The following is a 27,538-nucleotide window of genomic DNA, read 5'->3' on the forward strand; positions in this document are numbered from 1 at the left end:
TGGAGTAGGTGGGGCGCTCCACAGTCACGCAGTGCTGATCTTGAAGGATTTCGGACTCGGGAGGAACTTTTGTTCACGAACTACTGCGGTGTCTGGAATTTACACCCTAAGGTCTGATCGACGTGCTAAATTTGATGTTCATGAAAGTGTGAAAGTGACTATATACATATCTATGACCAATCTGAAATGGAAGTAACATTGGTATCATGCGCTGAGAAAGACAAATCAGGATAACATCTAAGCCGCAGTGCGGAACTGAGTCTCATAATCGGTGATCGCCTGGACCTTGGCTGCCGAGGCACTCTTCGGATCGAAGCGGTAGTTGAGCCAGTCTGAGGCCAGCTTCTTGGCCAGCTCAACGCCGATGACCCGCTGGCCCATGCACAGGACTTGGGCGTCGTTGCTGAGGATGGAGCGCTCGACGGAGAAGGGGTCGTGGGCTGTGACCGCACGGATGCCAGGCACCTTGTTGGCGGCGATGGCTACACCGAGACCAGTGCCGCAGATGAACAGGCCGCGGTCTGCCTTGCCATCCGTGATGAGCTTGGCTCCTTCAACGGCGGGGTGAGGGTAGGCGGTCTTGTCATCGGAGGTGTTGACGCCGACATCGATGATCTCGGCGACGAGGGGGTTCTTCTGGAGGGTGTCCTTGATGGCATCCTTGTAAGGGACACCGGCCTCATCGCAGGCCATGACAATGCGGAGGGGGGCAGACATTGTACAAGTGTGTATAGTAGGTACAGAAAGAGATAGAGTGTAAAGTAGAGTAGAGTAGAGTAGATATGATTGGAAGTAGAGAACTCTGAGCTTAACGAAAGACCGGATTTGGGAGATATCGAGGGGGTTCTTATATCTTTCAACTTCCTGTACTTCACCTTCCCCGGCATACCAATGGTCTCCACTTTCGAATTGGATCTGGTCTGGATACTGTTGCGCGTATTCCAGAGTCCAAATGGGCCGCCCAGGCGTCATAGCACCCTTGAAACGAGCTATGAGTGGTCAGTGGCAACAGAGGATAAACCGAGGTCGGATACAACAGGAGTCCGTTTGAGACGTTACATGCGCCTTACCTCGTATTACACAGGACGTTTGACCACATACTGTACACATAGACTTGGGCGGCTTCCACTAACCTTACTTATCTACAGCCATCCCAAAGCCGTCGAGGTCAGTGAAGGGATAATTAAGCCAGACGGCTGTGGCTTGTACACAGGCTGTTCTCTGCCCTCCCTTTGCTCGGCCAAGTAGCCCAAACGGCCAAAGATGGCCAAAACCTTCCCGACGCCAAAACCTGGTTCTGTGGCTAAGATCCTGGGCATTTCGTATGCCTAGTTACGTCCGAGCACGGGAAGTGGTTGACCTCATAGCCGGGACTAACTTTCAATCTGAGGCCGAAAACCTGGCAGCCTGCAGATATGCCTGAAGATTGTGAACATCAACGTGAACGTGAATTGCCTCATATGCCTAAAAAACAAGTCACCCAATGTCGGCATGTACGTTTATCTCCCCATAATTGATGCGCAGACCCGGGTCTCGCCAGCTTGCGATGTTCTCCACTGCGATCCACTGGGAGCGATGTTGTTGGTTACTAGCAGTGACAAGCAGGCTGTCGCATAACCGGTTCTTGAGAACCTACTCCGGATTTTGGATCTACACTATGAAGCATGGCTTGACGTACTTTGTGTTGAATCTATACCATTAGTACGTAGGTTGTGGACGAAGAAATGTACACAGCCTCTTTAGGTAAATTGTCTACACCTCTGAACCGGTTTGGCGCTTCCCCCCTCTCCTGATGCTACATTGGCTACTATCCCGGCTGGCCATAATAACGCTGATTCGTCGTTGGCCGGCTAAGTGTACTCCGAATGTTTGCTATGCCCCTGAACTAGCGTGACATCATGGACGTATCCCATTCGAAGTATACAGTAGACATGGATTCGGAACATACGGGAAACACGGGAAAATGCGCTAACGCGCGGGGCACAAAGGAAAAGGGAAATTACAATATCCCTTTCTGATAGAAACATCGCTTCAATTCCCTTGGAAACTCACTCATAGCAACTCACCCGAGCACAGCCAAGAGGTTGGCAAAACGCCATCCCCAGACCCGAGCCGTCTTTCCGGGGATCCCCTCAACTTACATTCTACACTCCACAACACCACACCACCAGGACAGACAACCTCACCACCACACACCAACCATGGAACCAAGATACCCAATCCTCCCCGAAAACCTCCTCCTCATCTCCCTGAAGATGTACTTCACCCCAGACCGCACCCTCTCCTACCTAAACGCCCTCCTAAACCCAGATAACGAGATCGTCCACCCAGCCAACCGCCAAAAACTCCTCCTAGCCCTAATCCCTGATTTCCTAACCATCCACCCCTGTGCGCAAATAATCAAAGCCTACGAAGATACCCTCCGCACCCAAAACATCCCCACAACCCCATCCCCCTTCCTCCTCGGCGCGCAAGACTGTTTCTGGGAGTCCGCAGGCGCATACACAGGCGAAGTCTCACCGACCTCACTAGCAAGCCTGGGATGCAAAATCGTCGAACTGGGCCACGCAGAGCGAAGGGCCATTTTCAACGAGACAGACGCGCAGACGGCGGCCAAGGCTGCCGCGGCCTGTAGGCACGGCATGGTGCCGCTTGTTTGTGTTGGGGAGGTTACGGCGCCCGGCGCGGTTGTTTCTGAGGCGGTGGGCAGGGCTGTGGGGGAGTGTGCTGTTCTTGTGCGTGCTGTGCTTGCGGCTGTTCCCGCTGATGCGCCGGTTATCTTTGCTTATGAGCCTGTTTGGGCTATTGGGCAGCCGAGACCGGCTGGCGTTGATCACGTTTCTGCTGTTGTTCAGGGGATTAGGGGAGTTGTTGGGGAGAGGGTTGGGACCGTGCGGGTTCTTTATGGCGGGAGTGCTGGGCCTGGGCTTTGGAGTGGTGGGGGTTTGGGAACGGCTGTTGATGGGATGTTTTTGGGGAGGTTTGCGCATGAGATTGGCGGTGTTAGGGAGGTTGTTAGGGAGGTCGAGGAGAGTTTGGGGCTTTGAATGGGGTAAGGGTATGCTGTTGTGTTGCTTTGAGGCTTATTTGAAGCGTGCTAGTTGACTGATGTTGATGCAGGTATAGATGCTTGATACCGTACCTCGACACCTCATATGCCAGGTGTATCTACCTACATGGACAGATACATGTACGGTAACATGTTTTACGCCATACAGCCCCTTGTCACTGTGATACGAAAAGTACATAGATCATCTAGACAAATCCACAGCTCACGAGACATGAAAGAAAGCGAGAAAACGAGTTCGGGAAGCCTATCTGGGGATCCCGAACGGGCAAACCCACAGAAAACTGGAGAACTCGAGTGGATTTGATTTCCCCAGTTTTGGCCCTTCTTTTTCTCCACTCAAATAAGTCAGATTTGCTCAGATGATCTTAAAAACTTTTTATAGTCCAACTGCATATATGCACTTCGGCTCTCGACCCCCCCCTACTTGGTTATTCTGATAGGATGTTGCAGTCGCTTGTTAACTCCTGCTTTTTCCACTCCAGGTACCAATGATCACGGGAGACGTTTCTTTTGCAGCTTGACTTGATCCACTGTGGATTCTGAAGCTCCAGATTTGCACTGATGGAGTAATCCGAGCTTGGATGTGAAGGATCTATACATCCACTTTCCCCCTTTTTCTTTCCTTTTCTTTTCTTCGGCACTTCCTGACTAGGTTGATATTCTCAAAGGACTGCTGACACCTAGACCCTACATCGTACCGAAATGTCGGTCGAGTCTTTCGGGCGAGAAATGCACTCTTTGCAATGCATGGGATACGTGAATGCAGCAGTAAATCCTATTTTTCTTTCCAATACCCAATCCAATCCATGCTATTTACAGAATTCTATCAAATCAGACATACTTTCATCTTTCATCTCTCATCCCCTACACCGCTTATTTCTTTTGCATCTCCTCACGCAACTCCTTCTTCACTCGCGTGACAGTGCCAATGCCCCCATACACAACTCCAGTATACATCATAGCAACAGAAGCACCAGCTTCAATAGCCTGGCGAGCCTCCTTACCAGAGGTAATACCACCAGAAGCAAAAATAACCTTCCGCGGCAAAGTCGCCAAGTCAACAGCCTTCTCGACGGCACCTTCAAGCTCAGTCGCAGGGGTATCGGACTTGGCATCAGCCGCAGACGAGGGACCCTTGTCTAGCAAGGCGCGGTAGCGAGCGACCAGCGCGACAGAGCGGTCAAATAGCTGCGGGCCGGAATAGCCGCCCGTCTCGGCTAGAGTCTTCTGCTCTGCTTCTGGGAGGACAAAGCCCTCGGGCACGGGGTCGGGCCGGCGGTTGGTTGTGTTGCCGACGATTACGCCGTCGACGCCCGAGTTCCAGACTGCTTCGCAGATCCCGGAGATTTGTTCGTTCGAGTCTTCGTCGGGGCTGACCTTGACCATTACGAAGGGCTTGGTCTTGCGCTCGATGTTCTTGGCAGCGCCGACGACTGCGGTCAGGATTGCTGTTAGGGGCGCTGTGGCTTGGAGATCGCGCAGGCCCGGTGTGTTTGGGCTGGAGACGTTTACGACGAGGATGTCGGCGTATCGGGCTACGCGGTCGACGCAGTAGACGTAGTCGTGCTTGATGGCTTCGATGTCGTTGTCAGGGGTGAGCTTGTTCTTGGCGACTTGCACGGCAAGGAGCTTGCCGGGGACGAGACTGCCTGGGGGAACATTGGCTTCACCGTCGAGGACGCGCTGCTCGGATTCATCCTGGAGACCGAAGCCGGCGGCGTAGGCGAAGTCGGTGACCCGCTGCTTCAGGACGGCCGCCATGTGGTCTGCGCCCTTGGAGTTGAGGCCGTAGCGGTTGATCATGGCGTGCTGCGAGGGCAGGCGGAAGACACGCGGCTTGGGGTTTCCGTCCTGGGGGAGAGGAGTGGTGCCGCCGACTTCAACGATGGCAGGTCCGAGGTCAAAAAGCGCATCGGGAATGTCGGCGTGCTTGTCCAGACCGGCGGAGATACCGATGGGGTTGGAGAGGGTGTAGCCGAAGACCTGCTAGCTTGTCAGCATCGATCTATCTAAGCGCTGGCAGGGCAATTACCTCTGTTGCGAGGGCCCCGTCGCTGTCTGGATTTCCACGCTCGCGCGGGTGAAGACTGTATGGGTAGAGCTTCTTCAGCATGTCCACGCCCATGTGGTGCGCATCCTCCGCATCAGGGTAGAATTGCCGGATCAAAGGAACAATTCCATATCGGTGGATGCTAGCCCTGGTATCGGTTCCATAGATGTAGCCCACGAGCAGAGTCAATGCCAATGAAGTGCCGTACAACGCCTTCTTGGAGCCACGACCAGCCTTACGGGGGATTTCCTTAGGAAATTCCTTCGTGGCCTCCTTAGCGGCATCCTTCACGGTTTCCTTTGCAGCTTCAGCCGAATCCGAAGCATATCTCTTCGCACCGGGGACCCGCTTCGAGATCAATGCCGACGGGCGTTGGGCCAAGCGGGAGGTAGGAAGGGCACGAGCCCGAATGCTGGCTCTCCAGGCCATTTTAGCGGCGATGCAGGACATCTTGACTGCAGGGTGTGGAGATTCAATTGTTCTTCGGCGGAGCTACGCCGAACCTATACAGCCGTTAGTTTTCCGATCGTAGCTAGACTGTGCGCATGAAGTTGTCGAGATTCAAGCGGCTCCGGTTGGGGACCAATTGAAACAGGACAGGCAGGTCAATATGCACCCCGGAAAAGACTTACAATTGCAATTGAGCACGATCCGAGGTTCTCGCAGTCCCTTGCAGTTGTCAAGGGCGGATTCGGGTTCTGCTCTTTCCGGGCGGTGGGTGATAATGCCTGCACAATGTGGCGGTGAAGCTCTATAGAGTATTTTCTCTCATGCTACACATTACTTTGTTGTAGTAAATGATTATATGGTCAGAATGTATCAATTATGCTAGCTCTCAGATTTTTTTTGAATGTCTAAACGGATGAAGTCCCCTCGCTGTGATGATCATCTATTGGACCACGACCTCGTATCGGGCAACGCTGCCCAGGTGCTAAGATCGCCATGACCAACTTCCATCGCGACTCGCGGGCTACTTGACTTTCTTTCACATTTAAATCGATTTTATGTCCTGGCCTCTTTACTCGAAAGCCTGCTTCCAACATATACAGCTTTGGATCAACCGTCAGCGAAACCTGAGCTGATACCCATCTAAACATCTGATCGTTTTAAAGACTAATCCTTGCAACAACAACAATGTCTGACCAACCCCTATCCACAGCTGTGGGCTTCGACCATGTTTGTTTCGACAGAGATGACTCTTCACAAACAAATCAAGTATCACCTCAACAATTCGCAAATGAGATCCCACAGGAAGAGCAACAAATAACCAATAAAATGCAACCTTACCGCTCCTTCAATGTATTCAAAGATGTATGCCTATATTAAAATCCCAATCATTTGTTATACTCCTAAAGCCATGAAATATCCAATGGCCAAAACTAACCCTGTACAGGTAGCACTAGGCACCAACGCCTTCAGCTTCTGCCTCCAAATCCACCCATCAGGAGGCAACGCCCAATCCCCAAGTCCAGTATATCACACCCTCCGCATTCCCTGGTACAAACAACGTCTATACTTACCGGCCCCATTTGATATCTACGCCGGTGGCACGGTAGTCCGCAGCCGGAACGACCCATCTCCAGAACCGCAAGACCACCGCGCGCGTATTCGTTATCGCGGTATTGAAGGTCTAATGGGGTTACATGTTACTGCTGATTTATTTCACCTGGTAGAGTCTACAGCTCTGAGGGATGATCTCCCAGGGTCTGTGGCTGTTTCTTCTGATTTGGTGGAATATTGCTCGGTTGATGTTGTTCGGAAGGGGATTGGGAGGACGTATCGTGTTGAGATTGTAAATGAGGGTATTGTTAAGACGTATTATTGGAAGGGGTCAAAGGCTGCATTGTCTTTGTTTGATGCGCGAGATGGTGAGGTGAATGCTAGTGATGGGAATGGGAACTTGAAGTTCTTTGCCGCTGATCGGCCTGATGATGTTCTTGCTGTTTGGCAGAATCGGACAGATAAACGGATTTTGGGGTCTTTGGGGGTGATTGCTGAGTTGGATGCTGATTCGGATGGACTTCTTGAAGGGTTGATTGTTAGTTGTCTTGCTGTGGTTGTTGCAGAGAGGATTTCTGGGCGTGGATGGCTTGGTGGATTGGGAAAATCTAGGGGCTCTTGACGGTTTTTGAACCCGATGTTTGTGATCTGCAACGATTATTGTTCTGGAAAAGAAGTTATGAGTGTGCACCCGATACCATAAAGTACTAGACGGGTTCTACAGTAAAGCCGCGGAGCGAGTACCCTATTTCATGGACCTTTTGTGTTTTCTTTCGGCCTCTCTTGTTTTGCCCATCTTAGGAGCTTCGAATTAAACGTCTGGATCTTAAAATGGTAGGGTTGTGAAAAGGCTATGCCTGCAAGATCTATGAAATCCACACATTTTTGACTAATAACACGAATAAGCACAACAATTTGTTAAGCTGAATAGCAGATAATGGATCCGCCTATTACCTCAACACGAAAACCAGCACGAAGATCGGCACCAGGAAAGTTACCAGATAAGAGACTGATTCTTTCGTCGCGAAATTCTTTGCAACAATTAGCACAGGCTCATAAAAACCTGGCTCGGTGCTGTTGCGAGTTCCATCCCAACAAAACTTCACAAAGCATTTTCTGCAAACTTCAGGCACCTGAGTATCAGTTCGATCAAAAGACCGACTGAGAATCGCACAGCCTGCGCATGCAGACCAGTCGGAATAGCCATTTCCTGTCCCATTTCCCATGGTCATGGCATTGTATCCATTTTCAATCACAGCATCTCTTTCGATAATTGAGTATTCCACTTGGAAGGTGGATTTGTTTGAGAGCATGGTGTATGGGTGATTAGGAACGTACACCACAAGTGGAGCTGGGTCGGTGAGGTTGGAAATGTCACAACCGAAGAAAGTTGGACGTGTATTCAAGCCGAGATTGATGAATGTGTTTGTATCTGGGATGCTTGAAAAAGCAGTTCCATTTCCGATTCCTGATGAGTTGAGTCTGCGCTCATGAATTGCCACCAGAGGCCTGCCACTAGGCCAGTTGTTCTTCGTACTTGCTGATGAGTCCACAGCAAATATCACGTCAACATGGCGCATGGCGCAGGGATTGGATCAACGGATGAAGTGGAAGCAATACGCTCAAGAACATGCTGATTCAACCATGAAAGTTCCCTGAAAGATATGCCAACGAATCATGTAATACTAGAATACGAGGTAGTGTTGTACAACACCCGTGACGAACTCAAGATCCATGACAAGCACCCTCCTGCCAGCCAGTCATGCCACGAAAGAATCTCGCAAACAGTAGCTCTCCACACAAGACCCCAAGCAAGACGGCAACGAAGACCCCAGTGTTGAAAGTCATGACAGCTAGCATCCTGTTCAGACAACATGTGATTAGCAAAGTGTTCAAAAACCCACAACACACGCAAGTAGCCACGGAAGTAAACAAAACATACAAAAGATACCCAATCAAAGCCCGAGTCAATTCAAGTAACCCCCCCACACCATCCTTCCGAAGAGACCATCTTCCACTAGCTCTCCAAGATGGAAGGTCAAAGTTGCAAGACCACTTCCTCTGCGAAACACCTCGTTCGAGGAGACTCGCCGTTGAACGCCCCATTCCGGCATTGTCATAAGCAACTGACAGCGCCTGCCCCATATCTTCGTCGTCGTTCTCATCCCCGTGGACACGAATGTAATTGGGAAGCGGGCTGAGTTTTGCTTTGTGGATGTCACCTCGTGAATGGATAGCCGTGAGCTCGAGAGCTGGTGGGACGAGACCGTGCTGGGCCCATGCTTGCTCGAGTTGGAACTTGAGAGCGCCGAGGAAGCGGTTGAAGATTGCGAGGAGAAGGAGGAGAAGCAGAGTGAGGGTGTATTGGGTTGGTGTTGTGGTTTTCCAGCCAGTGAAGAGGAGGGTGACTGTGGTGGAGGTTGAGAAGGTCGATGCCATGCCCATGTTCATGTTTGTCGAGGTGTTTGCGTCCATGCCAGAGCTCTCATCCATGTGGGAGTGTGAGTGCGAATGGGTGTCCGTGGCTTGAGATCATTCCCAGGGATGTTGAGGGATGGAGGTGGTGGGAAGAATTGGGAGAAGACAAATAAATTATTGCGGCAATCGAGTTGACAATATCATCAACATGGATTTGACTTCGTGTCTCAGTTAGACGTTTAATGTTCTCAAATTAGATCGTACTAGTAAATGACCGCAAATGCGCTCAGCCGATCAAGTATTTGTCTCAGGCTACCTCCATAGGAAAGTCAAGTAAAGAAGTACCTTGCAGGACGCTTTCAAGAATATATTATCCAAAAGTCCACCAAAGGATACATAGAGATAGAATAATGACTTCAAGTCTAATCATATTTCACAAGTGAAGAATACCGGACCAAATGGCAACCGTCTAAGCAAAGTAGTGATTATAAAAACAAAGACTGGAGAAATTCATAAAATGGATCGCCATGAGCCCGTCCAATGCTTCACCTCATTTCATATCATGTCTGTCAGTCCCACCAAGTCAAAACTCGCATACAATACACAGCAATCATAGAACAATCGTGGATATAGAGACAGAGACAGCAGGGAGATTAAGAAAGTAAGATCTTATGTACGGCCGTATCGTGTCTTGCCGAAAGAGAAGGGCACGTAGCGGTACTTGATCATGTGCTGGATTTGTCGTCGCACTGCGCAAAACTGTTAGAACGGTTTCCAAGAATGATATTGAAGGAAGGCCACGCTAGGCCGGTAAACATACTCGTCAGCACAAACAGGATGATCCAGTAAACAACCAGCACGGGCCAGAAGACGGGAATATCAAAGACGGAGAACCAGGAGCAGACGAAGCCAATGGTAATGGCCTGGGTAGCCGAGTGCCAGAACTTGAACTCCGGTAGGCGACGGATGAAGGGTCGGAACTCCTCATCCTTCTTGGTGGGGAGGCTGGGGGACCCCGCATCACCGTCCTCGAGGCCCTCGTCCTGGGTGAGAGAAGGATCGAACTTGGGAGTCAGGAAGGCGAGGAAGAGGTTCAGAAGGTAAATTCCGAGTGTGTAGGCGACTGTGGCGCAAGACGATCATGTTAGCGGCTTGTTTATGCCAAGGTTCCCAACGTTTCCATCGGATGCTATCTCGCATGGTGTTTTCCGGATGCATTATTGCGCTTCGCAATCGCTCAAAGAATCGGAGGGACCGTACCAATGTACCAACCCTGCGCAATGACAATGCGCAGGAAGAAGAAGAACAGGAGTACGCCGGAGCCTACCCAGCGGTAGGTTGTGTACGGGGTCGAGGCATCGAGGTAGGCTTGGTATTTCTGATGCGAAAAGCGTAGGTTAGCATGCTGCTTCAACTGTTCTCGCAGATTCGAGGAATGAAGGACTCGAGGGCATTGCGCAATGTCTCTGCCCCTCATGATAGACTCACCCGGGTCAATTTAGAGGTGTGCGCGGTCATGGCCGTGAAAGGCGACTGGTCGGGCTCAGGAACATCCATGGTGAAGAGAAGAGGTCGGGCGGTACACAAGTAAAGGCCACCAAAGAGAAAGAGAGAAGGGAAAAAGCAAGGAAATGCGATATTAAGATAAGCTGAAACCAGACATTCCGGAGGAGAAAGGCACAGGCTCAGGAGCAGAAAAGTGTCCACTGCTCACCGACCAATCAGGCAAGAGACGACTCCCCAGCCACCCAGGAACATGTGACCTTAGACAGGTGACTTGTGGCTGTGTAGTGGCGGAAGACGCTAGCTGCTTCAGGACTACTTAGTCACCTACACGTGAACCTCGGAACGGTTAACTTCGGCGTATCGGTCGCGGGGAAACGGAGCTCTATGATGTTATGCTAGCTCAGTACTACTTCACCCTTTCATAGTCCAACACTTTCAACTTTTCAAGCACTTGCATATCATAACCAGGCACAATGTTTGCACGCCAGTGTACTCGGTTGGCTACCTCCAAGACAGCTGTCCCTTTGACTTCGTATCTAGCTCGAGTCCGGGGTTATTCTTCAGCTGCTGGTAGCTATGAGCACATTCTAACCTCGACCCCCAAGCCCGGTGTTGGCCTGAGTAAGTGCCCAATGGAAACAGAATAGCCACCACATCAAGATTGACCGCTTTCCTTAGTCACCCTGAACCGTCCTAAGGCCCTCAATGCCCTGTGCACTCCACTTTTCAAGGAGCTCAACGAAGCCCTGAGTACCTACGACAATGACCAGAGCATTGGCGCGATCATCATCACAGGAAGCGAGAAGGCTTTTGCCGGTATGTCCATATCTAGCCGACTTTCCCAATCCAATCCAATCCTTAGTCCCCAATTCCCAATCTGAACCAAATACTAATACCATCCAGCCGGAGCCGACATCAAAGAAATGGCCCCGAAAACCTTTGCCGCCGCCTACAACGAGAACTTCATCGCCCCCTGGTCCCACCTAGCAAACACAATCCGCAAGCCCGTAATCGCCGCCGTATCCGGGTACGCCCTAGGTGGCGGATGCGAGCTAGCACTGATGTGCGACATCCTCTATTGCACGGAGAAAGCAACCTTCGGCCAGCCCGAGATAAAGCTCGGCACAATCCCCGGCGCAGGCGGATCGCAGCGTCTGACCCGTGCCGTGGGCAAGAGCAAGGCTATGGAGCTTATCCTCACCGGCAAGAACTTTAGCGGTAAGGAGGCTGGTGAGTGGGGTGTTGCTGCTAAGGTTGTTGAAGGGGGTCAGGAGGCGTTGCTTGAGGAGGCTTTCAAGACTGCTGAGACCATTGCTGGTTATAGTCGTGTTGCTGTTGTGGCTGGTAAGGAGGTTGTTAACAAGAGTCAGGAGTTGTCGCTTAAGGAGGGGGTTGAGTACGAGCGCAGGCTTTTCCATGCGTTGTTTGGGAGCAAGGATCAAAAGATTGGTGAGTTTTCAGCTGGGGGTTATAGGGTTGGGTAAGGTTTGCTAATTTTGTGTTTCTTTTTAGGTATGACTGCTTTTGCTGAGAAGAAGAAGCCTGAGTGGTCTCATGAGTAGATATATCATTGCATAGGATAGAGAGCTGGCTCTTTTCATTGCCTGAACACATGCAATGCATAACGCTGGGGATGTACAAGGAAAAATGATGTATTTCACATAAACCCGAATCGTCTCAATAACTCGCACCTCGTGCATGCGAAAAGCGTATTCTAGCATGACTCATCAAGATCCATCTCATCTTCTGGCCGAGAATTACCAGTCGGGGTTCCGTATTTGTACTGCTCCAATCCGCGGTTGATACCAACAATTCCCCAAGCGAAGACCGCCACGTCGCGGATGGTATCCATAAGGCGGTACGAGTGAGGGCCACTTTCTCCTGGACCTCCAGACTTTTCTTGTTCGGAAACCGAACCATACACGGAATCCGATGCGCTACCAGAGCTGGTTTCCATGCCATCGCGGCACATAGTAGAGGTCTGTTCGGGAAGAGGAATTCCATGAACGGTTGAACCAGGCGCAGGATCCCGGCACAGGGTGCCGGCCACGTCTGGGCGAGAAGGTTGCAGAATGGCTGGATGCGAGGGAGTGTAGGATGGTGTGCCGTAGGAAAAGACCGGCTCGGGGGCCCACGGTGCGGCAAAGATACCATTGGTATACACGGGAGCTGGCTCGGGAACCGCAGGGACAGTAGGGGCAGTAGGGATGGGGGCACGGGCACGGCGCAAGATGACGACGAGGCCGTCAGATGTACAAGAAACGACAGCTTCAAGCTCGATTGGGGACAGCACCGTGACCGCGTCCAATCCACGACCGGACCCATGTACGTCCTGTAGAGGGTTGCGGAACCAGAATCGTAGGTAAGCGATGGAATCGTTCCTCTTTGCACCTTCGAGACACCTGATTGCATCACCCAGGCATTCTTCTTGAATGCAGTAGTAGAAGCTCTGAGAGATAAGCGCATGTGGACTGATGCCAAGGATCTCCGATACTCCACTTGTAGCGTACATGATCGTTGCAGTTCGAGTGAAGCGGTTCACAAACATAGCCGCGCGGGGCTCGTGGAGAGGCTCAGCCAGACGCTGAGAGAATTTGTTGGAGATCCAAGTAAGCATGTGGTAGCGAGGATCATTTGGGGAGGAATTGAACAGCTGGCGGACGATGGGCGCATCAGCGGCGCGCTCTATATTATTGAAGCAAAGATTAGTGGGATAGTCAAAAAAGCAGGCCAATTAAAAGAAGTAGACAAACGAAGGTCCCCAAAGAAGATCTGTCATGACTTACTCTGACTTCCATGTCCTCGGCCGTAGACGGTGGTACTTGCGATCAACACATCGTACACTACGGTAAAGACACACTCGCACCCCACCCAGGAACCGTTCTTATGCCGGATCGAACAATAATTCAAGACTGCAGCCTTATCCAATCGCACCCCACGACCATGGATCGATCGGGCAAACGGTAGTTCCTGGGGGTGGAAATACTCCCAGCACGAGCGATCGAGAACTTCATGAGGTTGGTAGCCCAGCACCACCTCTATGCTACCTGACGCATAGCGAATCGAAGCATCTCGGGACAGATCTGGAGCGATGTTAGTGGGCAAGCACAGAGACTAGGATCGATCGATCGGGAGCGGGAAGACCTGCCGTGGATCGTGATGAACGTGGTGTCCATTTTGCGGCGTTTCTGCAGGTCTGCAGAAGAGTGGAACCCGCGCACTACCTGTGAAGAATGCGAAGAGAAAGACAATCTAGCATCGAAGTGGAGAAGAAGGTAAGAGGAGAAAATTAAGAAGTTTCGACAGACGGCGGAGTGGACATCCACAACAGCTGTCAACCAGGGATCGGAGGGCCCTTTTCAGGTACATTTTGCCTTTCTCAGGCACTATCTATATGAGACTACATAAGTACCGTTGTGTATCTATATAATTACCGAGATATGCGCCTTCAATCATATTCCCCTTTGTTGTGCTATGCATCACATCGATACTTCTCTCAAAGGACCTAGGGATCCACGATGACGACGATGACGACACGTGGTGCCTGAGGCCAAGATCAAAATCGACTAACACCCCTAAATTTCATCTCCATGATGACATGAATCTTTTCCTAAATAAGCTAGACCGGACTGTAGGTAGCCAATAAAATCAGCCCCCTAACTCTAGGCTTCCTTGCCCTCAAAGCTTAACAAATTGGTGCCTATACTCCTTCAAGCAAGAGACATTTGTATCTAAAATCCGATATTCTAGAAAGAAAGTTCAATTCAAGTACCTATTCGACCCTTCAATATGTCAATGGTTTCTAGAGACCCTTTCCAACTCTCCGGCCGCTATGCCGAGAATAATCGTTGGGAAATTGTCTTGATTACCGGTGTCTCCTCTGACATAGGTGTCGAGACAGCTCGTGTCTTAGCGTCTACTGGAGCTACTGTTTTCGGCACGGCCCGCAATCTTGCAAAGGCAAAGGAGGCCCTAGGTTCTTCGCGCATTGATACTGGTCATGTGAAGCTTCTTTTCATGGATGAATCGGATCTACCGAGTGTCCCGGCGTGTGCTCAGGAGTTTTTGGAACAAAGCTCCAAGCTTAATATTCTTATCAACAATGCGGCTGGAAGTGTATTGAGTTACAATTCTGGCAATATTGTTTGCTCACTGTTTGACATAGGTGATGAACACCCCCGGAAGCCGCACCAAGGATGGATTTGAGCTGCAATTTGGAACAAACCACCTGTCGCATTTTCTGCTGTTTGATCTATTTAAAGATACTCTATTGGAAACCGCACGTTCCACAACAGTTGATTCCCGCGTCATTAATGTTTCATCCGCAGGCCATCGCTATAGCCCTGTCGTTTCGACAACATCAATTTTGAAGGAAACTACAACGGATGGCTTGCATACGGATCAAGCAAAACGGCCAATTTCTATATGGCTACCCAGATGGAGCGCTTGTATGGATCACAGGGCCTTCAAGGATTTGGCGTGCATTCTGGTGGCTTGGTGAGCCCTTACCTACAGAGGCACTCACAAGAGGAGACGAAGGTTGTCATGGCAGACAAACGTGCCCAAGCCTATTTGCCAAATATCGAACAGGCTTGTGCAACTACCATCTATGGCGCTGTGTCAAGCAAGTTGGAAGGGAAGGGTGATCTATACTTGGAGGGGGCATCTGTTGCAATTCATCCGGCGCCTTCTGAGGGAGATGCGCTTGAGTATGAATTTGGCAGTTAGGCCTTTGATGAGGCGAAGAAAAAAGTGCTGTGGAAGTTGAGCAAGTCCTGGGTAGGGGCTGAGTGAGACCTGGACTCGGTTTTGTTGCGCATATTTATCTCGATGATGATTGGATGTTTGGAGGGGGCTGTCACAGCTGTTACAATGACTCCTCCCTCTCAGGGGCTGCCGGCGAGATGTAAACAATCGATTTCCTTGACTCCACAATTTTCCTTCATTTAATATGAATGCCAGATAACTTTGCCTCAGACAAAACGATTGTTGACTTCTGTGATGTGACAGGCGCTCAGATTGTGCCTTGGGAGGCAACAGCCCCCTTGATGATCCATCATCTTTGTTTTCATTAAATACCGACTAAAGTATGTGAACTTGGCTCACAGGCAGGATAGGATGGCTTTGAACGCGAAATTACTTAACAGGTCAATATTTGGGATTTTGCGGACGAAAGTTCCTAGCCCCCAGTCTGGCCCGGTCATTTTTTTCCGAGCTTCTGAGCGCATTGAAGAGAAACGCGCACCCTATGACAGCCCCAAGCATTTCTATCTCATGCAACTTCATGAAATCCTTGCCAACAGATATTAAGTTTGCTACCAAGATCGAACGGAGTTCCAGCTTGACAGTTTGTTTAGCCAGGGAATTACACCAGTAAGTCGCCGGAGGGATGAGATTGGGCCAATCTAATGAAGTTGGCGCTTGCTTCCTACACGATACGCCACAAATAAAGTCGGCACAAATGACTAAGCTTCTGAAGAAGATGCTGAGAATGAGTTAAGAATTACGCAGCGCATAACCAGAGCAAATGCACACGTTCATGACCGGTATTTTGTTCGTACTTGACTTGACTCATTCGACTTGGCAGGACTACACCGTAATCGTGTTGGCATGGTGTTTGATCCTTAATATCAGCCTCTATGGATGTTACAAGGACGCTTTCAGGGGATTGTGATTTAAGGATATGATAAAGCGGAGAACTAAACGTTCACGATATTTTGATAATGATGGTATTTGAGCCTCGTCACCCCATCGAAAGCCTTTTCTACTGACTATAGAAATAGATCGTTTCCAAATTCCCGAGTTCCTTCGAGAAGAGCGAGAACTTGAACAAAAGCAAGTATTCTCGAATCACGATGGCGTCCAAAAGATCATCGGTCGACTGCGGAGGAACTACTATCTGATCCGTGGCCTGTAAATGCATTCGAATAGTAGTTTCGTGCTTGGAGAACTATATCATATGTAAGACGTGATTGCTATAAATATGGAATTCCATGTAAACAGACAAAAACCGTGCCAAGGCTAAACAAGGGTCAAGACATGATGTGTCGATCAAACTTCGATCCGACATCCGAGCTCCACTTGCGTGAATCATTCTTTGTTCACGTGCCCTAAGGAATGACCAATAGAAGCCATTGGCCCCCCTGAGTCCGTTTTGAAATTGATCTCCTGCACCCCTTCCCGCATGATTGACAACTGCCAAAAATGACAATTGAGGCCTACTCCGTTCCAGCTGAGTCCGAAGCCCTTCTCCGGAAGGGGATTCTGGAGAACCCCGTGTTATCCTCCAATATCCCTTCCAATGCTGATTACCTGGCGAGCTTTGTAAAGCTTTCCGGTAACGCAAAGCCAAACCTGCCAGTCAATTGGCGTTTTGCTGAGAGTATATCATCTCTCAAGGGCCTCGAAGCTATTTGGCTTAATGCTCTGCTGGAAGCCAAGTACAAGCAGAGCCCAGTAAACATTGAGATCGATACGTGAGTGAGACACCCACCGACTTTTTGCAGCCAGGTGTCTGATGAGAGCAGCGACCATGCCTCCCTGTTTATCATGTCACTATTGCTTGTAGATGTCGTGGACGAAGAGGGCAGGCCTTTCAAGAAAAACGTGTCTCCGGTTGAGCGCCTGATGTCAATTTTCCCTACCCCAGGAGAAGACCTTGACCAGGGATCTCCGCTACGTGCTGCCGTTACCAGTATCTACAAGACGAAGGATTCTCGCTTTTACCATGTCCATGGTACGTTTTCTCGAAATGGGTGCAAAAATGGAAATTGGAACTCACAAATTCAACAGGAGGTATGAATGCCAATCCATCCTTGACTGCCTTGGAGATTCCACTAGACCACCCGGTTTCATCAATGGCAAGGGCATTCAAGTTGATTCAAGACCATGTTTTGCGACATGATTCGAATGAGCTTGACGCTCTAATGAATGAGACCTATCGCCAGGCTGGAACCGCCTGTCTGACCACCGAAGAATACAAGGCCAGTAAACATGGAAAAGCGAATGCAAATGCCGGGCTCTATGAGTTGACGCATATCCCCAACAGGACCCAAAAGCCCACTTGGTGGCAGGAAACTTCAGATACTGAAGTCAAGCGTCCACTGGCGGGGTTGAAAGTCCTAGACCTGACTCGCGTTATTGCTGGGCCTTCGATATCAAGAGGCCTAGCAGAGTGGGGAGCAAGTGTGATGAGAGTCACTGGCCCAGGGGTCTTGGATTTCTACCCCTTACATGCGGATCTTAACTGGGGAAAATGGAACTGCTCTATTGATCTCAAGACTGAGACAGGAAAAGGACAGCTACGTAACCTGATTCAAGAGGCAGATGTTGTCTTGGATGGTTACCGACCTGGCGTGATGGAAAAGTTGGGATTTGGTAGAGACGCTGTGCTAGAACTTGTCAAGGATCGGCCAGTTGGCCTTATTTATGCTCGCGAGAATTGCTACGGCTGGCATGGTTCTTGGAAAGATCGGAGTGGCTGGCAGCAAATTAGTGATGCGGTATGCTCATCTCGTTTCATAGGTGTGTTTGCAACTGACTCGTTGGATCTTTTTCGCAGGTTTGTGGAGTATCATACGAATATGGCCGAGCAACCGGACAAGATGAGCCGGTCACTCCCATTTTTCCTAACTCAGACTTCTGGTAAGTAGTGCATGCTTCTCAGCCAACAAGAATATTGATTCTTGCTTTCTATATAGTACTGGTGTTATTGGAGTCTGTGGTATTATGAACGCTCTCATTGAGAGAGCAGAGAAGGGCGGATCATTTTACATGGATGTAAGGGACCCCTCGCTCCTCAAAACCTTCGGGCCGTGGAACTGACTCTCTAGACTTCTCTCAACTACTATTCCCAGTGGCTAGTCAACTCGGTTGGTGTTTACCCTGATGCAGTCTGGAAGGATGTCTGGGAAAGACATGACCGTCTAGCCTTCCGTCACTACCATAATATGCCGGTCATGATTCCGGCTGTTATGGAGTCCCTTCTCAGGAACAGCGCAGCTCATCTATTCCAGCCGCGGTTCTTTGAAGTTCGCTACTCGGGCGCCGTTGATCGTCATTTCAAAGCTCTCCGCCCGATTATCTCATTTCCCGATAAAGACGTCACTCCTCGTTTCAATGTTGGCACAAGGACCAATGGACATGATGCTGCACAGTGGCCGGAAGATCTTCAAAAAGAAGTGATAGTATAGAGTATCGATGAATATTTGCCGAGCGTCTAGGTTCACCAAGAGGGCATAAGCAGCTTGCATTAGTTTCATCAATGGTGGGTCAGTAACCAGCGAATGGCATTTCAACACTATGGCAAATAATATACTGTAGTGTACATTTTCAGTAACAATGGCGTGAAATCTTCGGATGCCTTGGAGCAAATTGCAACTAGTAAAGGCACAACAGTGCAAGCAGTGGTATGTCATCACACTAAGTCTATAAGATCGATATCTTTACTAATAAAAAGAATTAAGGCATTGGCGAACCTGTCTGCGCAATCAACCTATAATTTTCCGATCATCAGTGTCCGAAGGGTTGAGAAAATCAAAACAATGCCGGACGCAGTGGGCATAAAACTCTCCGATGATGAGGATTCACTCCAGAAATCGGCATCGTTTGACCCATTTTTTCCTATGAATTTCTTTTTCAATGTTGATGGTCAGCAAGACTATAATCTTGGTCTGACTGCTGTGCAAAATCAGAAATACCGGATATCTACGTGGATAGATGCGCTACCAAGTTTGCAATAAGTTACAACCCATATATTCGTTACTAGATACAGTGTTACCAATAGCCAAGAAGCCTTATGAGCCCCGTGAGAGCAATGAGAGTCTTTAACTAAGCTCGGGGAACCTTTGTGCAATGGTAGGGGATATATCAACTCAGCCCGACAAAGTTTTAATGGCATCACAACTCTCACAATGATAAATATAATGCACACACAGAGAGGCTCTTCTTGGATGAAGACAGATACTCAGGGCAAATAGCAACATGGATCCTGCCGGCAATGATCCCTGACATTTTGTAAATAACAGGGCTATTAAACTAGGTGGCTTGCGAAGAATTTGGCTAGGTAGTTGCTCCACAGACAATCCCCCAGAACAGCCATTTTTCTCTTTGTGAGAGTACGGGAACTGCCTCCATCTACATTAACGAAGTGGGGCTTCATTATTTCAGGGGACCAAATAATCTTTCGGCTTCCTTGCTATAGACAAGTGCATACACACGTACATTCGATTCCCTGTACTAACGCACAGATCGCCCGTGTTCAGGGATGGCTCTGCGACCTACCCGAAACAGTACATGTTCGTCAGCATGATATCATGGCTGGCAATAATCATATACAAAACTATTTAGATCTGCCCTTATCCTCCTGCAAGGCTACTTTAACAATCTATTTTCTTAGCCACAGCCCTAGGCACAGAATTTAAACTTTCGACCTTACCACCGATATGTCGACGTTCGTACGAAAGGCAGAGAAAGCGATCACGAGCGAACAGCCGAATCGAGACAGTTCATTCAATCATGAAACTCATACTCCAGACCTGGATCCTGGTAATAAAGCCGACACAGAAATGACCAGTGGTAAAGGTGTGACAGCTATTGACACAGAGACCATTGTAGCGCAAAAGTTGACCTGTCTAGAAACTCATGAGGCGAATTCCAGCAGTTTTGCTGGCGATGCTCATCACGATTTAGTCAGGCACTACGGCAGTAAAGAGGATACTGGCCTACATGGCTCCAAAATCGCAAATAAACTCGACCCTCGGGTGGATCCCAACAGCAATATTCCGGGTTGGATGATCGTCTGAATACCAGCAGTAGTGGACAGGGGTCGGGGCTATATCATGGCAGATGTATCTGAAAGGCTAGATTATTGTCTTACTACTGCTCATAATGCATATACTGAAAGCCGAAGGCGGCTTCGATATAAAGAAGAAATGTCCCTATATATTGTGCAAAGGGCGACTCAACATCGAAATCGTTTGGGTATGTCTAGTTCAAATTTACTATAGCGGTCAAGTATACCTGTAATCTAACACAGTAGATGTCGGGTCACTCGGTTCTAACCACTCATTGACACCAAAGATGATTTACTTTTATCGGCCACAGTATCTGGCTCTATGCTTGGACTTGACATAAAAAACCCAGAAGCTGTTCATGCTGACACTAGGAGCAATTTGGGATGGCTTTGTCACATTGCACATTGCTCTCCCGGCAACACTTGAAAGGTCTCCAGCCGCTTGCTCGAGAATTCAGGACTCGGTGGCCTATCAGCTATAGTTTGTTAATTTTGATGATCAGAATTACTATTGCTTGCATTGCAGAACCAGTTTTCCACCGCAACAAAGACGGCTGCTGAAGGCCTGGCGAGGATAGTTAGCACAGAAACCGAACGCGATGTGGCGGGGTTAACATGAGCTAGACTTGCGTTGTTCTAAACTGAGCCGTGGAATAAGGGAAAGAAGATGCGTGATACGAGGATACGTAGCCCTTATACAGCATGATACACCCAGAGACCTTCTTAGTATGCTCACGCACGGGGAATCTAGCGGGGGCGGGGGAGACTTAGTCTCTCATGAACGCGGCTGATTAAATTATGCTAATAATGGATTTGAATTCAAATCTAGCTTTATAGTTACATAAGCAATATCGATGATATGGACACAAAGTACCAAATGGCAGCTGGTACGATCCGGTATCAAGCGAAGGATCTTGGGGTAAACATCTTCCAGTAATAGTATGTCCAAAGGTACTTTTGTTTCCTTTAATTACAGTGCAGTAAGTTTACGACAATCTCTGCACGGCAGTGTCTTGGGCTAGGAATTCCTTGCGGTATTATCTCCGCCATACTTCTTTCTTAGGTCCTAATACTTTACAGTCTGGCATTTGTATTAAATGGTGCTTGAACGTTGCCAATGATGATAAGATTAGGCGAGTCCAGCGCGTGGCTGATTTGTGCGTATTAGAGTGTATAGAAATTACAACTTGCCCCGTAAAAGTGCAAGGGTTTTCACGTCGAATATGAAATATGCTTCATACTGTGTGGATTATCACTGAGCCCATCCACATATGACATCACCACACGCTCCCCACTTTCTCCTGGCGTCTGGTGTTAACACAGTCAACTGCGTTGGCTTTATATCGGAGTGCTATTTGACTCTACCATGTAATGCAGGTCCGAATTTGAACATAGGAGTGCTTTCCTTTCATTTGCCACCTGTTATGCTCAGACTTGCCAACCGGTCCAGAATCTTTTCGATAGCCTCGAGGCTGTCCCTCATCCCTGGGAACCCTTACTGCTAATTGGTGGTATCTCGGCACGAGCCGCCCTTGGCTCATGTCCGCAAATGCAGGTTCTTGGACCTCCACCTCTCGACCCGGGATCTGCGGTGGCTATAGATCCCGACGGTCCACAATAGAGACACTCTGCGATTAGGTCATTGGAGCCACTGCAATCCTGAGCTATCGGCATCATGATCCGTATTCTGGTTCTTCATCCCTTAATTCAAGACATAACTTGTTGACCATAGGTTCGTGGTTCATATAAGAGCATCAATGCCTCTCCCCACCCTCTCACTTTTCCCAATTCTACCAGCGTTGTTTGCCTCCTGAAGTATGATCCTTCGACAACTATAATGCGACATTTCGTTTCAAAGACTATTCCGCACGATGACTACAATGCTTGAGGCCCCAATTACCATCCAATATTTGGAACCAGACACGCAGTTCGTGAATCCGGCAGCTATAGTCTGGTCGAATGCTTCCCACATCACTTGCAATAAAGATGGACTTCTCGCCGAACCCTTGAAACCCGATCAAGGCAGCAAAGCGACAACCAATTCCCCATCAAGTCCAGAATTGAAGCCACATGTGGGACTCAATAGGCAGCGGCGTGGCTCGAAGCTTCAGTCCCACAAAGAAGGTCTCACCCCAGAGAGGGCCCGGTATCTCGAACGTAACCGCGTTGCTGCGAATAAATGCAGGCTGAAGAAGAAGCAAGAGTGCGAAAAAATCCAGCACATACTAGACAGAGAAACGACAAAGCGGGAAACACTCCTAGCTGAAGCCAAAGAATTGAAGGAGGAGGTCTGGCAACTCAAAAACATGGTCTTTGCGCACGCAAGATGCGGGGACGAGCAAATCAACCGACAGCTCACGAAAATGACGCAAAACGTCCTCAAGTCGAGCTCGTTGCAGTGTTCAGCTTTGAGTAGGCCAGAGGAGAAGGATCTAGACCTATCTATAGCGTCTCCATCTTTAGTGCATGACACAGTGACCTGTGCAGAATTCTTTGATGATAGTTACATTGATCTACCTGACGTGTAACATGGCTCTCCCTCAATGGCATCTTTTAACACACGTTTATTCCATTCATGGCGCACTATAACTAAGATCGGCCATTATAATATCCGTTTAGCTAATCTCATTTACAATACGTCCCGTGACTACATCCTTGATTTATTTGACGGCCTCAAGTACCGAGACACGCGTCATTGCAACTTGTAGAACAAAGAATTAGAGACCTCTTTACCGTTAGCACCTTTGCGGCAGTCAACGAAATGCATCGAGGGTCTCAACTGGTTCGGGAAAACCAACCACCAATGATGTGAGGTGATCTACAAAGTGGGGCGAATTAAATACCTGAAGGTATTCCGGGCTTCCGCAGTTCAATCTCATTGGCTTTATACATAACAGACTAGAATGCCCAATGTCCTAATGTTTGCCACAGTATGGATGCAAGGAATCATGTTGTTGTTATCCAACAGAGTTCTTTTATCTACTTCAGTACTTAGCGCCATAGCTGTGATACTCATCATTTTTTCCCTGATTGATCCTTTCAAATCACATTTGGACTGCGAAAACGATTACCTTCGAGCATGTTTGATCTCAATCACTTCTCGCCTGAGATGGGCCCGTCGCTGGCCCAGTTTACTCGTAGAGATATTATGGGCTCGGAACCCACCAAGACGTTAGCAGTATTACGCTAGCCAAGAGGTAAATACTGAATGTGAAATTAGATATAACGTTGGAACGTGTTTGGATGGGCATACATAATCTCGTCTGGTTTGCTGTCAGCTCCTATAATGACATGCATTCTCTGAGAAGCAGTTCTACTATAGCTTAGCAAAAGATCATATTTCAAACCGAACAGTCGTAGACAAAGTCCGGAAGGGAATATTTACCGGATAACGGTGGTGCTTTCAACAAGCTGTCAAGTTCTGCTTGTGTTATGGTGCATCGACCAAGTCATACATTATAGCTTTCAATCCAAATATTGACGCTGAGTTTTCAGTATAATGACTTATATTGCAATTATTGCATGCGCCTTACGTCGGGAATAAAGAATTCGCAGAGCAAATTTATATGTGAACAGGGTTTATATCTGAGATAATGCCAAAAATCAAAATCAAGATATCATCTAGCAAGTCCTACAGTGGGGTCTCTAAGTAGGGATTATTTGACGCAACACACAACGATTTACCAGGTTGGGATGCCGGCCGGTGATCTCGATGCAAGATCTATCCATATGAACCATTACAAAGGCCCACTGGCTCAGAGAAAAATGAAACGGTGTTTTGGTAAATTAAATTCCGTGAAATAGGCGTGGATCACTATCACTACTCGGCTCAATAGAGGTTCAGTCTTCATGCTGAAATGCATAAGAGCATGCAATATGCAATGCTACGACATCGGCCACCAAACCCATCTATAGCGTTTTGCGAGAATAGCCTACTATAGCGGAGAGGCTTAATGTGTCATTTTCGGCCATGCTGCGGTGACGGCAATCCACACCATTTCCAACCTTTGAAGTAACTTCTATACGAAAAACTGGAATCCTGTTCACTTCAATCTTGCTGGCCCTTTTGCAAGCATCACATATATGATACAATTGTATGACTCGACGTAAATTACAGTAATCTCCCCTCTTAGCAATCTGAGGTGATACATCTTTTTAGTCACCTAAGTGACTATGTTGACAGGTTAAGCCCTCTAGAATTATGGCAGTCCTTCTTTTTGCTTAGACATATCACCAATTGCGACATCGGAGCCACAGAGCAAAGCTCTGAACCCGAATGACGTCATTTGGATGTCAGTGTCAAGCTCGGCAACTACCTGAATCTAGATCTCTTGGGTTTCGCAGGTTGCAAAAAGCGGAAAAGGAATGTTGGATACTGTATGACGTCTAATTCTTTTCTCAAAGCAGGCCAAAGAATATATTACCTGATTTTCATGGTGACGGCCAAGACTCGCTGGCTTCCTTCGCCTCTTTAAAATCACGATCTTGTCCAGTAAAGGCCACTTCCTTAATTGAAATCTACAATTTAACTTCACCTGACGACTATTACTGCCCATATCAATATTCCTATCTCATTTTCACTCTATACTACAATACTTGCAAAATGCTCGGACGAACTTCAGGGCCTGCAGCAAGATCCGCCAGACAGCAATTGCGATGCAAAGCTCGCTTTATCAACTCTCGCTTTCAATCCACAGCTTCTAATGCGGCTTCCACTAGTAGTAATCCCGCTTTAATTGGTGGTCTTGCTGGTGGAGCTGTCGCCTTCGTTACGGGTTACACCTGGTACCACTTTTCCGGAGCCAAGACGCTTGTGAACACCAGCAAGCAAACACAAGCATATATCGATCAGACCAAGCAAACAATTGCTCAGAAGACACCTGAGCCAAACGAGGCATTCAAATGGGTGAGGGATACGATCAAAAGCTACGCTGTCTTCATCCCTGGCGCGCGAGGCTACATCGACACCGTATTTGACGACCTCGATAAGATCAGAAATGACCATGGAAATGAGTTTGATGAAGTGGTCAAAAATGCATATATGGAGTTGAAAGATCTCTCGAATAAAGAAGGATTGAACATAGACTCGGCATCCAAGGCATTGGTCGTGCTACAAACACATGTGAAGCAGTTGTACGACCTTGCTGGCGATGCCGCGGAGAACGTTCTCGACAATCACCCTCAACTGAAGGAGAAATTTGGTGGTGGCATTGATCAACTCAAGGAGTTGGGTGACGCTTATGGGCCTCAAGCCAAGGAGGAGGTTGATCGGACCTGGCAACAAATCTCCAGTATTCTGCAGCGCGGCGCAAGTATCAATTCAACTGAAGAGATCAAAAACTTGATCCAAGAGAAGAAGACAAAGCTTGAAAAACTAGGGGATGAGGCGTGGCAGAAGGGTTTCGAGGAGTACCAGCAATACCTTGATAAGAGCCCCAAGCTTAAGCAAATGATCGAAGACAATGCCGATACCTTGAAGAAGGGCAATCCGAAAGATCTTTGGGCTCTAGTTAAGGAGAGTGCTTCTTCGGGGAAGATAGAGGATGTGGAGAAGTATATCAACGAGAAGGTTGATCAAGCGAAGAAAAGCGGCTTAAGCGACCTCAACAAGTGGCAGAATATGCTGCCTGGTGGTTCCAGCGTCATCCCTCAGTTGCAGTCACTACAGGCTATCGCGCAAAACAGGGGAAGCGAGGCACAGAACGTGTTGAAAGAGACCGTTAAGGAAATTCAGAATGTGCTAGAGAAGCGCAAGGAACAGTTGGAGAATATTGCCGAGGAAGGAAAAGAAGAGAGCAAATAACTTTTGTTTGTTTGTATGAATTGTGATAGTTGATAGTCATAGGTACAATAGCACATATCCAGCGGACCTCTGATCGTATGGCAAGGAATAAATCACGTCAGCCTCGTACACCACAAAAAAAAAAGAATTCACGCAATCGCCATCGATCTATTGCCACCAATGATGAAAGCCTCTACATATTTCCGGTCATATTGAAGGTAGGTACTGCATACTAGATAGAATCACTTCAGACAAGACGACATTTTGCCAAGATGAGATTACTGTAATTTACGTCGAGTCATTGAAAGTACATCACCAGATGCAAGTATAGCGGATAAATGTTTTGATACGGCCTAGTGCACCATAGGCGGAGCTTCAGGAAGTAAAGAGAGAGATCGGAAGGAAACTGATTTCTGGTAAGAATCGCATGACTTTTATAATGCTGCGTGGCCGTTATTTATGCTATGCTATCGTTAGTAATCCGTTACTATTAATCCGGTTTCCAAGCAGTATTATACTTGATGAACTCAGCACTGACAGTTGACTAATAACCCTGGCAAGCGCTCGGGACCTCAGTCATCTGCATCTTGAACTTCTATTTTTTTCATTCGGGAGAAGTTTTTGCCAACTGCACATGTCCGACAGGATGTCCACGAATTATATTGTAGGCCTAATCTCCCGTCGTCGCCTACACCTCCCTCTAACAAAGACAGGTAACCTTCCAAGACTCGGCGACCACGGCGCAGATCAATATCTACATCCAAAAGATTAACGATGACGGTGGAAGTGTAATCAATAGGTTTCCCGATATGGTCACCAGGGGCTTTACGTTTGTGGCCTAACTACTACAACGCTTCATCGGATGTGTTACTAATGTGCGCTCCAGTGCCAGTATAACGGATTCAGTCCTCGAAAAGCTTCGATCGGACCCTTTGATTGATCGTATCATCCCTGATAGCTCTTCTTGAGATTCGGGGTCACTCCTTCTAAGAGAACTGCCTAGTCTAGCATCCTTTTGTTTGGCATTCCCTATATCCCACTGAAATAACCTCAGGATACGTTGCTCTCTCATTGAATTGACCACCATGCTGGCTAGCTCATACAGGGAGCGGACATTCATTTCTCAATTGAAACCTTTGCCATGGATTTGCGCCGCAATACTTTGTATTTACCTTACTGATTATGTCTGCTCCGAGCAATTGATCAATCCTGACCTGGAAGGTATACAGTAACATTCGAAAAACAGTAATATCTCCACAATCTAACTATTTCACGTGCGGAAGATAGATCCGAATTACGCTAATTCATTTTAGCTTACTGCCTCATAAGATCTGCAAAACCATCGTCGTAAAGATTAGAATAGTATTAATGAGCCATCGTTCTAGTACCGTGATGATATGGAGAACCACTCAGAATCTT

At 48.3% G+C, this 27,538-nt stretch overlaps 14 protein-coding genes across 14 annotated transcripts; 8 read left to right on the forward strand and 6 right to left on the reverse strand.

Annotated features, from left to right (window-relative positions):
• Positions 1–237: 237 nt before the first annotated feature.
• Positions 238–717, reverse strand: N7508_000322 (RpiB/LacA/LacB family sugar-phosphate isomerase; the record flags this gene model as incomplete). Its single annotated transcript, XM_058458407.1, has 1 exon — positions 238–717. One exon carries the CDS (start codon positions 715–717, stop codon positions 238–240), a length of 480 nt encoding a protein of 159 aa, XP_058324629.1.
• A 1,484-nt stretch (positions 718–2,201) lies between these two features.
• N7508_000323 (triose-phosphate isomerase) lies at positions 2,202–3,047 on the forward strand (the record flags this gene model as incomplete). Its single annotated transcript, XM_058458408.1, has 1 exon — positions 2,202–3,047. One exon carries the CDS (start codon positions 2,202–2,204, stop codon positions 3,045–3,047), a length of 846 nt encoding a protein of 281 aa, XP_058324630.1.
• An 896-nt stretch (positions 3,048–3,943) lies between these two features.
• N7508_000324 (dihydroorotate dehydrogenase 2) lies at positions 3,944–5,570 on the reverse strand (the record flags this gene model as incomplete). The annotated part of the gene is made up of 2 exons (XM_058458409.1): positions 3,944–5,053; positions 5,103–5,570. 2 exons carry the CDS (start codon positions 5,568–5,570, stop codon positions 3,944–3,946), a joined length of 1,578 nt encoding a protein of 525 aa, XP_058324631.1.
• A 684-nt stretch (positions 5,571–6,254) lies between these two features.
• N7508_000325 (uncharacterized protein) lies at positions 6,255–7,242 on the forward strand (the record flags this gene model as incomplete). Its single annotated transcript, XM_058458410.1, has 2 exons — positions 6,255–6,431; positions 6,514–7,242. The coding sequence occupies 2 exons, from the start codon at positions 6,255–6,257 to the stop codon at positions 7,240–7,242; spliced, it is 906 nt and encodes a 301-aa protein (XP_058324632.1).
• Positions 7,243–7,570: 328 nt separating this feature from the next.
• Positions 7,571–8,200, reverse strand: N7508_000326 (uncharacterized protein; the record flags this gene model as incomplete). Its single annotated transcript, XM_058458411.1, has 1 exon — positions 7,571–8,200. One exon carries the CDS (start codon positions 8,198–8,200, stop codon positions 7,571–7,573), a length of 630 nt encoding a protein of 209 aa, XP_058324633.1.
• Positions 8,201–8,345: 145 nt separating this feature from the next.
• N7508_000327 (copper transporter family protein) lies at positions 8,346–9,113 on the reverse strand (the record flags this gene model as incomplete). Its single annotated transcript, XM_058458412.1, has 2 exons — positions 8,346–8,481; positions 8,563–9,113. The coding sequence occupies 2 exons, from the start codon at positions 9,111–9,113 to the stop codon at positions 8,346–8,348; spliced, it is 687 nt and encodes a 228-aa protein (XP_058324634.1).
• A 594-nt stretch (positions 9,114–9,707) lies between these two features.
• On the reverse strand, positions 9,708–10,595 carry N7508_000328 (Rer1 family protein; the record flags this gene model as incomplete). The annotated part of the gene is made up of 4 exons (XM_058458413.1): positions 9,708–9,787; positions 9,859–10,161; positions 10,299–10,416; positions 10,527–10,595. 4 exons carry the CDS (start codon positions 10,593–10,595, stop codon positions 9,708–9,710), a joined length of 570 nt encoding a protein of 189 aa, XP_058324635.1.
• Positions 10,596–11,017: 422 nt separating this feature from the next.
• echA (enoyl-CoA hydratase echA) lies at positions 11,018–12,106 on the forward strand (the record flags this gene model as incomplete). The annotated part of the gene is made up of 4 exons (XM_058458414.1): positions 11,018–11,165; positions 11,223–11,360; positions 11,448–11,993; positions 12,057–12,106. 4 exons carry the CDS (start codon positions 11,018–11,020, stop codon positions 12,104–12,106), a joined length of 882 nt encoding a protein of 293 aa, XP_058324636.1.
• A 152-nt stretch (positions 12,107–12,258) lies between these two features.
• Positions 12,259–13,720, reverse strand: N7508_000330 (PAS domain-containing protein; the record flags this gene model as incomplete). The annotated part of the gene is made up of 3 exons (XM_058458415.1): positions 12,259–13,229; positions 13,331–13,627; positions 13,654–13,720. The coding sequence occupies 3 exons, from the start codon at positions 13,718–13,720 to the stop codon at positions 12,259–12,261; spliced, it is 1,335 nt and encodes a 444-aa protein (XP_058324637.1).
• A 613-nt stretch (positions 13,721–14,333) lies between these two features.
• On the forward strand, positions 14,334–15,272 carry N7508_000331 (uncharacterized protein; the record flags this gene model as incomplete). Its single annotated transcript, XM_058458416.1, has 3 exons — positions 14,334–14,660; positions 14,710–14,838; positions 14,886–15,272. The coding sequence occupies 3 exons, from the start codon at positions 14,334–14,336 to the stop codon at positions 15,270–15,272; spliced, it is 843 nt and encodes a 280-aa protein (XP_058324638.1).
• A 1,476-nt stretch (positions 15,273–16,748) lies between these two features.
• Positions 16,749–18,736, forward strand: N7508_000332 (uncharacterized protein; the record flags this gene model as incomplete). The annotated part of the gene is made up of 6 exons (XM_058458417.1): positions 16,749–17,020; positions 17,072–17,280; positions 17,337–18,046; positions 18,106–18,188; positions 18,245–18,323; positions 18,377–18,736. 6 exons carry the CDS (start codon positions 16,749–16,751, stop codon positions 18,734–18,736), a joined length of 1,713 nt encoding a protein of 570 aa, XP_058324639.1.
• Positions 18,737–19,987: 1,251 nt separating this feature from the next.
• Positions 19,988–20,347, forward strand: N7508_000333 (uncharacterized protein; the record flags this gene model as incomplete). The annotated part of the gene is made up of 1 exon (XM_058458418.1): positions 19,988–20,347. The coding sequence occupies one exon, from the start codon at positions 19,988–19,990 to the stop codon at positions 20,345–20,347; it is 360 nt and encodes a 119-aa protein (XP_058324640.1).
• Positions 20,348–22,208: 1,861 nt separating this feature from the next.
• N7508_000334 (bZIP transcription factor) lies at positions 22,209–22,865 on the forward strand (the record flags this gene model as incomplete). The annotated part of the gene is made up of 1 exon (XM_058458419.1): positions 22,209–22,865. The coding sequence occupies one exon, from the start codon at positions 22,209–22,211 to the stop codon at positions 22,863–22,865; it is 657 nt and encodes a 218-aa protein (XP_058324641.1).
• Positions 22,866–24,940: 2,075 nt separating this feature from the next.
• On the forward strand, positions 24,941–26,140 carry N7508_000335 (uncharacterized protein; the record flags this gene model as incomplete). The annotated part of the gene is made up of 1 exon (XM_058458420.1): positions 24,941–26,140. The coding sequence occupies one exon, from the start codon at positions 24,941–24,943 to the stop codon at positions 26,138–26,140; it is 1,200 nt and encodes a 399-aa protein (XP_058324642.1).
• Positions 26,141–27,538: the final 1,398 nt, after the last annotated feature.

The sequence above is a fragment of the Penicillium antarcticum genome, assembly GCF_028974205.1.
Source record: "Penicillium antarcticum strain IBT 31339 chromosome Unknown utg000001l_segment0_segment0, whole genome shotgun sequence".
NCBI lineage: Eukaryota > Fungi > Ascomycota > Eurotiomycetes > Eurotiales > Aspergillaceae > Penicillium > Penicillium antarcticum.